General features: G+C 33.5%; 2 protein-coding genes across 2 annotated transcripts; one reads left to right on the top strand and one right to left on the bottom strand.

Annotated features, from left to right (window-relative positions):
- The first annotated feature begins 221 nt into the window (after positions 1-221).
- Positions 222-5350, top strand: LOC126714980 (probable disease resistance protein At5g66900). Its single transcript, XM_050415403.1, has 5 exons — positions 222-1487; positions 2237-2634; positions 3080-3441; positions 3932-4137; positions 4234-5350. Exons 1-5 carry the CDS (start codon positions 524-526, stop codon positions 5073-5075), a joined length of 2772 nt encoding a protein of 923 aa, XP_050271360.1. The 5' UTR covers positions 222-523; the 3' UTR covers positions 5076-5350.
- A 472-nt stretch (positions 5351-5822) lies between these two features.
- On the bottom strand, positions 5823-10229 carry LOC126714982 (senescence-associated carboxylesterase 101-like). The gene is made up of 4 exons (XM_050415405.1): positions 10044-10229; positions 9520-9883; positions 7086-7622; positions 5823-6811 (listed from the first exon to the last, which is right to left on the bottom strand). Exons 1-4 carry the CDS (start codon positions 10058-10060, stop codon positions 5987-5989), a joined length of 1743 nt encoding a protein of 580 aa, XP_050271362.1. The 5' UTR covers positions 10061-10229; the 3' UTR covers positions 5823-5986.
- Positions 10230-10905: the final 676 nt, after the last annotated feature.

Genomic DNA, 10905 nt, shown 5'->3' with positions numbered 1-10905 from the left:
AAGAAATATATATATATATATATATATGTATAAGAAATGATTCTCAAAAAAATATATATAAAAGAAACTTCCACCCAATTACTGATGTGAAGTACCACGGTCAACGACAACAAGTGACTCCCATTAAAAAAAAAAAAAATTAAAAAAAAAAAACGACAACAAGTGAGAACCAATACGGCAATACCAATAGTACTTTCTCGGAAACTCCAGAAAATATCTTACTTGTTACTCATACTGGACGGCTTGACAACAGTCACTCGTAAACACAATGAAGCATAAATTCTTCTTCTTCTTTTTTTCTCATATTGTTTTGCATCAAAGCTGAGAGAAGAACAAATTGAAGAGCTTTGAGATCAAAGCTAGCTTCTTGATCGTTCTCTCTGCACTTTCATTTGTTTGAATGAAAATCTAATTCATCCAGGCAAAAATTGGTGTCCATTCTTCTTCTTTTTTTTTTTTTGGGTATAGTGCAGTAGATAGATCTATTATTGTATTTCTTTCTTAATTGAGGTTCCAAAGAGATATGGCTGATCTTGCTTCAGGGGGTGTTGTGGGGGCAGCTTTTGGAGAGGGATTTGCTATTTTGCACGATACAGTTAAGCATGTGGTAGGCCAAATCATCATGTTCAAATCCGAACTCAAACGCTTAGAATCCACGCTAGATGGTGTGGCACCAATGGTCCGAGAAATAGAAGAATTAAGCCAAGCTCTTAATTTCCCAGTAAAGGAAACACAGAGCTTGGTGGAACAAATGAAGAAGGGCAAGGAGCTGGTTCTCAAGTGCTCCAAAATCAAGCGTCGGAATTGGAACTATTGTGTCAAAGCCTACTCTTATTCGAACAAGCTTTCCAAGTTGAACAAGGCTATTGAAAAGTTCTGTCAGGTTAATTTGATAGTACAGAACACAAGGAATGGGTTGGAGACATTGACCTTGGTGAGTCAGAACACAAAGATTGGGTTGAAGACTTTGACAGAGGTGAATCAGAACACAGGGATTGGGTTGGATACTTTGGCCGAGGTGAATCACAACACAACGATTGGGTTGGAGACTTTGGCCGAGGTGAATCACAACACAAGGATTGGGTTGGAGACTTTGGCCGAGTTAAATCAGAACACAACGATTGGGTTGGAGACTTTGGCCGATGTGAATTACACCACAAGGGTTGGGTTGGAGACATTGGCCGAGGTGAATCACAACACAAGGATTGGATTGGAGACATTGACGGAGGTGAATGAGAACAAAAGGGCTTTGAATCTTGTTTTGAAGCATGTGGAGAGTCAGAATTCGAACATGAAGAAGAAATATGGGACATCGTCGTGTGCGGTTCCTAAACTCAGGGATTATATTGTTGGGTTTGATTTGCATTTGAAGGAGTTGAAGAGGGGGCTGTTGAAGGAAGAGGTGTCTGTGCTTATAGTGACTGCTCTTGGAGGTTGCGGGAAGACCACATTGGTCAAAATGCTTGGTTGGGATGAGGAAATTATAGGTACTTTTTCTCAAATTAAAATATGTCTAGTGAATACAATTTTTTTCATTTTTTGTTTTTCCAACTACTAACATGTCTTGATCTGAATGGTTGGTACTTTATGTTACATGATAAAAGTGATTGACACTAATAAACCCGTTTTGAATTATTGTGAAAATGTTGTGTTCATAACATTTTGCTTTAAAGAAACATGAGCAATACTTTCATTTTGGTTATTTGTAATGATAGTATTAGTATGTGGATACTTTATAGTAAAAGTAAATGGTTAGGTCATTTAAAAACAAAATACATAGAGAACTTTATTGATGAATCTTTAAATGTACCATTGCTTGATTATTATATGTTTAACCATAATTGGAACAAATGGGAATACTTCATTCAAACAAAAGATTCCAATTTATGCAAATGAATTGAGCTACATTTTGAAACAAATATTTGGGCCGTAAGGTAAGATATGGTAGGACATTTCTCAATGGTCAGAGAAGTGCTTTTGGCATATTTCATCCTTTAGAATTACTGCCTTGAGAAGAGTAGTGATAAAGAAAAGATAAGGAGAAAAAAAAATGAATTTTCTTATATTCCTAATTGGTGTAGTTTTCTAGAAAATTGATTTTGCTCACTTCTTACCCTGTGGTTGGGATTGGGAATTTTGCTTATTTCACTTCACCATTATGCATGTAGATGTATAATGTTATTAGACATGAACCATGCCTTGGTGGCAGCTTTCTAACTACATTGTGTTTGAATAGACATATATATGGGCAATATATTTTTTGTCAACGTTTCAAAAACTCCCAACCTGAAGGTCATTGTACAAAACCTATTTAGTTATAATGGTGATGAGTGCCCTGAGTTTCAAAGTGATGAAGATGCAATCAACCAGCTGGAGCAACTACTGTATCAAATTGGTCAACCCATATTGTTGATCTTGGATGATGTCTGGCCTGAATCAGAATCCCTTATTGATAAGTTCAAGTGTAATATTCCAAATTACAAGATTGTGGTGACTTCAAGAAAAGCATTTTCAAGATTTAAGTTTAGATTTCAATTAAATCCATTAGCTCATGAAGATGCAATGAGACTTTTTTGTCACTCAGCATCAATGCAAGTTGGGAGCTCTTACATACTAGAAGAAGATATGGAAAAGGTACTTTGTCAGTATATATATATATATATATATATATATAAGAAATATGGTTAATTTTGTTTGTGCTTTTGCCTTTTGGGTTAAGGTGTGTATATGACCAAAGATATACATTCTATTTTTGGGTTGATGGATCCATATACCATATATACTTGCCCAAATCGTGTTTTCATAATTGCACATGCATTATATTTAAGCTTGTTTGTTTTGTTTCTGGCAAACCAATTGTCCCCAAAACCTTTTTTTTTTTTTTTTTTTGAGAAAGAATTGTCCCCAAAACTTGAGTGAAGACAAGGGAAAAGAAAGAAAATAAAAAAGTCATACAAAATGCATTTTCACATTTCCGAACAAACAGTGGTTTAGAGTTTAGACAAAAAACAGTCTTGACCAATATTACCCTTGTAACCTATGGATAGGAACTAATTTTCTTTGGTTCCTTGAATTGCAGATAGTAAGATACTGTGGGGGGTTGCCAATAGCCCTTGAAGTGATTGGCGGTTCACTCTGTGGGCAGCCTGTAGAGGTTTGGCAAAGTAAAGTAATGGGATGGTCTGAAGGTCATTCTATTTTTGACTCTGATAATGAGGTGCTTGCTCGTCTCCAAAAATGTCTAGACTTTTCTGCTGATAAGATCATCCTCAAAGAGTATTTCATGGACCTAGGTTCATTTCCTGAAGACCAAAGAATCCCTGCTACTGCCCTCATTGATGTTTGGACAGAATTACATGAATCAAGCAAAAACGATGTCCATGCTATTGCTAATTTGCATGAACTCAACAGTCGGAATTTGGCTAGTCTTGTTATGAAAAGGTTTGTTCAGACTTTTGATTTCTAAAGTGTGATTTTCTTGTAGGATAAGTTCTTCATTTGATCATTTCTAGTTGCTAGTTGTGATGTGATATCTCTATACATGACCTAAGGCCCAAAATATTGCATTATGTCTTCTAGCTTGATCAACTTCTGGCCACAATTGATAATATATATATGCACACCAAGGATGCTAAAGGTGATTACTAAAAAGAGACAAAAGGAATTTTATATCAAATGATAAACAATAAGGGGTCCAATTACTCTGCCCAATAAAAGAGGGGAATTTCAACTTTTCGTGGTCTTACCTTTTTGCTGCTTATCTTATAACCGTTTGATTTTGATTGTTACAGATAGAAACTGATTGTCTCAATCCATGTCTTTGTTATTGAATCCACAACTATGTTCGATTGCCATGGAATATATATTTTTCTTATGTGAGGACTGAAGAATTTGAATCTCTTATAAGCTTATACTTTTGGTCATTCACCAGGAAAGATGCAGAAGAGGGCAGTTACTATTACAATGAAGAATTCGTCACCCAACATGATCTTCTTAGGGAGCTAGCTATCCAATTGAGCAGCCAGAAGCCAATAATAGAAAGGACAAGACTGATTGTGGACATCAGGGAAAACAATCTGCCAGACTGGTGGATGAAACCACAACTTATCAATGCACGCTTATTATCTATCTCTACTGGTTGGTACATTTTTCTCTCTAACAAAGGCACACACACACACTATGTAACGTACCAATGAGTATCTTGTCAAACCATATGGAATATTTGTTTTGCAGATGAGCAGTTTTCGTCGAGTTGGTGCAACAACATTCAAGCACCCGAAGTTGAGGCTTTAATTCTGAATTTTCGAACAAGGAATTACACCTTACCTGAGTTTGTGAAGAATATGGTTAAACTCAAGGTTATGATTGTCACTAATTATGGTTTCTTTCCTGCTGAATTAAGTAATTTTCAGCTACTCAGTTCTCTCCCCAATCTAAAGAGAATTAGATTAGAGAAGGTTTCATTTTCTTCCCTTTGCAATACCCTTGTACAATTGAGGAGTTTGAAGAAAATATCTTTGTTTATGTGTAACATTGGTCAAACTTTTGGGAATTCTACTATACAAGTTTCAGATTCATTTCCAAATCTAATGGAGATAAACATTGACTATTGCAATGATTTGGTGGAATTGCCTACATGGTTGTGTGAGTTTCTCCACCTAAAAAAACTCAACATCACCAATTGTCATAAGTTGTCTGAATTGCCTGAAGAAATCGGAAAGTTGGTGAATTTAGAAGAGCTAAGGCTTAGGTCTTGTACTGAATTGTCAGAGTTGCCAGAGTCAACCAGAAGCCTCCATAAGTTACGCATTCTTGACATATCTGACTGCCTAAGCATTATCAAGTTGCCAAAACACATCGGTGAGTTGCATAAATTGAAAGAGTTACACATGAAAGAGTGCTTGAGATTGCGCAAGCAGTTGCCATCATCAATTATTGATCTCAAGCAGTTGAGACTTGTGGTATGTGATGAAGAGAGGGCCAAGTTATGGGAGCCTTTTGAGGAATTCTTCTCCAATTTAAAGGTAATGAAGGCTAAGAAAGATATCAACTTGAATTGGCTTTCCAAATCATGATTTCTGAGACCTATTTCTTGAAAACTTTTGTAAATTTATCATTTTAGATTATTCTCTTCCGTTCTTTGTTTCAATTTTCTTTTTTCTTCTGTAATGATTATGAAACAAGTGGCTTAGTACACTAGAACAGGAATATTTTTTTAAGAGTTGCAGTTTTAGATATGATAATGTACCCTTTAAAAGTATTGAGAAAATTTAAGGTTGAGGGATGCGAATGTGATTGTTTTCGTTGTGTATGGTGAAATGGAAAAAGAACTTGTAAAATTTAGTCAAAATTTTCATTAGTTGATTGAGAAAACAATGTGACATTCTTCCTTTTTAGTGTTTTTTTTTTTTTTTTTTTTTTTTTTTTTTTTTTTTTTTTTTATATTTTATATATATTTTTATTTATTTTATAATTAATAGTTTAATACATTAAAATAAAATATTCTTATTGAGCGAAATTTTTTGTTAATATGGCTAATCCTAATATATGATATTTATCTTTTCAAAAAATAAATTATACAATATATTCCAATGATATTACCTAATTAAACTAGTTTAGACCCTATATTTACCGAATTACAAACACAAGAGAAAAGTCTCACACAGCTTGTACCCTTAAGCTTGTGAATCCATTTCAGTTGCAGAAGGATTGTGGGGGTGAAACTAAGACTCTAGGGTTTAGCAAATCATGAATGGTCTTGTTGAGGAGAATTATGCTCATCCAAAATGTGCTCTCATACATCCAAGTATCCAACCCAAAAATGGAAAAAGCAAGACATGAAAATTTTATAAAAATAATAAAAAAGTTGAAAAGATGATTTTCTTTAATTTACAATCTATTGGGGAATGACTTCGAAATACCATAAATGTTTGAAGGGAAGTGCACACATAAATATTGAAATATGTGATCAAAATCATATAAACCTTCAGGGAATCACCAAGCGGCCCTTAGCGTACTTGTCGTAATTCTCTTCATTATTCATTAAGCCAGTGAGATGTGAACGATAAAAAGTTCCCTTAATCTCTCTATACTCTCTCCACCATGTCATGAAGCTGCTCTCAGGTAAGAAAATCTCAGAAGACACTGCATAATTTTTCATCAAACCGTATACATATTTTTCAAACTCAATTAGTTTGTTTGTTTCTTTCTCCCTATCATTTGATTCTCCGCTACTCAGCAATTTGCATGAAATGCGAGCCTCCTCAACATGTGCCCAAAAGCAAGAATCCTCTGTCAAACTTGACGCCACATTCTGTTTCTTCAATTCATTTGGACCACTTGAAGGTTTCTCCGTTTCTTTCAGCAATTGCTCCATTATTATGTAATGTTTTGACCTTCCTTGATTTATGTAGTCTTGTTTGCCTGCCTTGTAGTAATCAGCTATGTCCAGTGGTTCAATCATCCTTCGATAATTTGTTCCCCCGAAGAGTGAACGGGTACGAAGGGAGGCACCTACTGTTTGAGGCCTTTTCTCTGCATGATCAACCATTTCTTCCCAGTAACATGTGAGGAATTTCTTATGCTTTACTAGGTCAATATCACTCCTACCGACTCCGTTCTTGTATCTATCATAGTATCCATCTTTATATTCTTTAGACAACTTTTTATACTGTTCTAGATAGACCATACGCACTTTAATGTCATTCAACCCCCTGGTGGGATCAAAAGCATGCTGGTTTGAAATTGCCATCATTTTTGCCTGTTTTTCTGTCTTTGTTATGATAATGTTGATGTCAACGTTCTGTTGTTGCTGCAATAACTTGTAAATATGAGTTGGGCTAGAAGGGGAGTTTTGAAAGATCACAAGGACATAGACAAAGACTTCAAATTGTAGTAATGTTTATCCATGTGAGAAACAATAAAGGCTTTGGTTCGTTATTATACTTAATCCTTAAGTATTTCATTCATTACATTATTCTATTTAGTGTATTGCCTAGGTATAACATTATTTGTACCATACAATGACATAGCTCAAATAAGTATTCTAATTATATACAATCCAAAAAGAGTTGTAACTGAGTTACCTGTGATTGCACCAGTCCGATTGTTACTAGTTGTGTAATAATGCCTGCTCGTAATGGTGTTGTAGTCCAATCAATTAAGGACTCATCATCTGTAGTATCCTTGCAAATTACCTTACGGTTGAGATCCTTCACAAATGTTCCATAGGACTCGAAAACTTTATTAGGATCTTGATTTTCAAGAGTCCCTGAATTGGTTGTTGTCAACAACTCCAAAATGGTATGATGGTCCTCAAAACAAGAACAACCCAGCTTTGAACAGAAGAGAAATGTGCCAAAAGGTTGGTAACCGTTAATTAAGACTCTGGGAACTAGATCTTGGTCAGAAACTACATGCAAAAAGCAAGAGTTCCATGCTGCATATTTAGATATGGCTTCTTGTAGGTTCTCATCACCAATAAGGGGTGAACCAAAAGTGATGCAAAGTGGGCCTTTGGTTTTTGAAAAATTGAATTTTTCTAGTAGTGATAAGGTGAACAGAGTGGCAACAGATCCTCCCAAAGAGTTTCCAGTGATAATTAAAGGTTTGGAATTGTCAATCTGCATTATGATATGAATCTTACAGTGTTAATAACTAGCCTTGTCAAATTCTCATAGTTCAATAAAAATTACATAACATATTGTACACGTTGTTAAATGTTATTATGCATGACATGGTAACTATGAATGTTAGTCACCAACTCCGTGTGATTCAAAGGAAATATAGGCATACAATTATGTCAAAACTAATAAATATAACTTCCTAATGTATTCGAAATATATAACTTCAGCTCAATGATACATTATCTAAACCTAATAATATTACTACCAAATTAAGTTTGCATAAATTAATATTAAAATCTTCATACTAATAAGAAATTCAACTTTTGAAATTAATCTTACAATAGCAAGTGGGGAGCTGCTTGGAATGGTAGAAAATTGTAGTAAAGATTTTACCCCTTTGAACCATGTTGCACGAAAACTTACAATCTGACTAACATGTGAAAATAAGCTTAGAGACATATGTCTTTTACCTTATTTGATTTGTTCCATTTGACTTAATCTAACAAATGCTCCAACTAAACTATATTTTGGATATGATCATAAAAACAGAAACCCCTAATTTTATTTACAATGTCAACTTGATTTACTATAGAATCTATTAGATTAAAGAGAGGATAATACAATATAAAAAGAGATAAAATGTAAATATAAATTAAATTATAATGTCAAAAGTCATGAGTATATAAAGTCAAAGAATATACTATTCAATAATAATTAATCATTCTTAACGGTTGACACCATCAGCAAGAACGGGGAGGTGAATTGATTTACAATGTCAAAAGCCATGAGTATACTAAATCAAGAATGACACCATTGACATGGAAGAGAGAGAGAGAGAGAGAGAGAGAGAGAGAGAGAAGCCCATTAGACAATGAACAAATCAAAGTAAGACTACAGACCAAGTCAATCAAAATGAACAAAACTTACAATTTCAACGAACCTAATTAAGCACAAATATCATAATTTAATATAAAAAACACAATTATAAAAATAAAACAATCTTGAAATTGAGAATGCTAGAAGTAGAAAGCTTATGACATTGGAATTCTATCTAGAACAGATATGTAAATGATTATACTCTTATCTTGTTGACCTTTAAAAATCAAACTTTTTAAAAAGACAAATACCAACAAAGACAATTCAAATGCAAAAAGACCCCATTGGTTGGGTTTAGGTTGAGCTATCAATTTTGTATTATTTTGATTTTTAACCGGAAGTTTGAAAATTGTTCAAATTAACCCCTCTATTTGATTTTTGTTAACTATAATTAATAATAAAAAATGGTTATATAGTGTGCACATGACCACTTAACACATCGATAATACAAAATTGGTCCCCCAAAAAAAAACTTAATATATTGGGTTACAGATCAATATATTCGAAAAATACAGAAATCTATGAAAAAAATCGGAGTATTAAATAAATAATTAATAATCAAATATCAATCAATCCTCACAAAAAAAATAAAAATAGCGGTTGACATCTCAAGTATTCACGAGATATTATTTTTGTCATACCAATTATCACTTATCCGACATCATATCAAGGATATTTTTAAAAGTTTAGACGTTGATAATAATTATTAATTAATATCAATAATATTTGCAGATAAAAAAAAAAATAACAAAAATAGCTAGTACTTGACAAATGAGTACTACCAACTACCAACAACTCTATTTCTGAAATAAATGAATAAAAAAAGTAGCTTGTATCAATTTATAAAGATATTTTTGGCAATGATATATTGTTCAGGCAGTTTGTTACTTATGACCTACGGTTGAATTAGAGACTAAACTGCTTGATCTTTTGCCAAGTTTACAAGTGCTATGACCAAAACTAAAAATTTATAATTAAAAAAAAAAAAAAAAAGATTTTTCAGAGTATAGAGAGGTACCTCAAATTTCGGGAGCACACCAAAAATGGATTTAAAAAGCTGAAATGCAGATTCGTTAATGGAGAAACTTGGGTCCTTGGTTTTGGGGCACAGGAAATCAAAGAAAGGAAAAGACCCCTTAAAAGTTGAAGATGAAACTAAATTTCCTCCTCCACCGCCCTGAACAGAGTCTTTGCTACTAGAGGGCCAAGTGAAAAACGCTATAATGGTATAGTTTGGTAGTTCATAAACTTTGAATCTCACGAAGGAAGATGGTCCTTCATTCTGACTAATTTCTGTGTATAGACTCCAAATTGCAGTCCATGCATCGTGCAAGATATCAAGGGTCACCACGAAATTTGCCAACTCTAAACCACTGCTATACCTGCCATCATGAATCATAGGAAAAATTAGCTAACAAATGATGATGCATCAAGTTTCTTGGTCAAGAAACAAAGTTGAAAGGAAGAGGGAAAGAGACAGAGTGAAGGAAAACAAGGACAAACAAATAAGGAAAGAAGAAATGATTTGCGTTACAAACTTACAATTGAGTTTTGCTCATCCTCGCGAATCTCGATCTATTGCTTTGTTAGATCAGCTTTAGGAAAAGATCAGCCACAGGACTAGTTGTGCAACACTCTTTGCTAGTTATAAATGTTAATCCATGGTCTCAGAAGAGAAACTTCGTAGGAAAGAACTAAAAAGCATCACAAGACTGCAGTCAATGTCTATATTCTACCTATAGAATATATTTTTATTCATATGTTCTTCGTCATTCTCCAACTTGCTCTGGCCCATTACCCTTTATTTCTTTGGGCTTTTAAAATACCATACCATTTTTTTTATAAAAAAAAAAATTTGGGAAAGGAAAGGATTAAAATACCATACTTTTTTTTAAATACATTTTTGGTGACTTGAGTTGAGTGTATAGTTAACTCATATTTTGGTAGGTTACAGTGAGGGTAAACCATAATTTATATCATTTGTATACACATGGCCACCCCTTGTTGTATACAAATTCTAGTTTAATGAAATAAGAAAAATGGAAGATGGTTTATCATTGTTTTTCAATTTTTATAGTGAAGAAAAGAAGTAGGGGAAGGATGAACCTAGACTTATGAGAGCCCATCATCTTTCATTCTCTCATTAATGGAACTTAATTGGTATGAAAAAATAGAGAGAAAATAGTATAAATAAGTAATTTTGACATTTTCACTCCAACATCTTTTCTTTTTTTAATAATCGGTCACTCCTCCAATTTATTAAGAACAAATTAATTTAGACAATGATGTATTAAGAATTTAACATAACACAAGAAATTTTTTTTCCTTTCACTTTTTCCCCCTCTCTTAAGTCTTAACCAAAAACTTCAAATTAAAAATAAAAGATCTATATTTCTCTCTATTT

Source organism: Quercus robur, chromosome 2, assembly GCF_932294415.1.
Source record: "Quercus robur chromosome 2, dhQueRobu3.1, whole genome shotgun sequence".
Taxonomy (NCBI): Eukaryota; Viridiplantae; Streptophyta; class Magnoliopsida; order Fagales; family Fagaceae; genus Quercus; species Quercus robur.
The sequence above is the reverse complement of the archived record's forward strand: the minus strand, read 5'-3'. Positions and strand labels throughout refer to the sequence as shown.

Bases quoted from the DNA above. Each gene is read 5' to 3' on its own strand.
- LOC126714982 (XM_050415405.1), bottom strand. The intron at 7,623-9,519 runs GTACCTCTCTAT...ATCATAATGCAG, and splicing joins GTGTGCTCCCGAAATTTGAG to ATTGACAATTCCAAACCTTT. The intron at 6,812-7,085 runs GTAACTCAGTTA...AAGTTATTGCAG, and splicing joins TCGGACTGGTGCAATCACAG to CAACAACAGAACGTTGACAT.
- LOC126714980 (XM_050415403.1), top strand. From the start codon at position 524: ATGGCTGATCTTGCTTCAGGGGGTGTTGTGGGGGCAGCTTTTGGAGAG. The intron at 2,635-3,079 runs GTACTTTGTCAG...CTTGAATTGCAG, and splicing joins TAGAAGAAGATATGGAAAAG to ATAGTAAGATACTGTGGGGG. The intron at 3,442-3,931 runs GTTTGTTCAGAC...GTCATTCACCAG, and splicing joins GCTAGTCTTGTTATGAAAAG to GAAAGATGCAGAAGAGGGCA.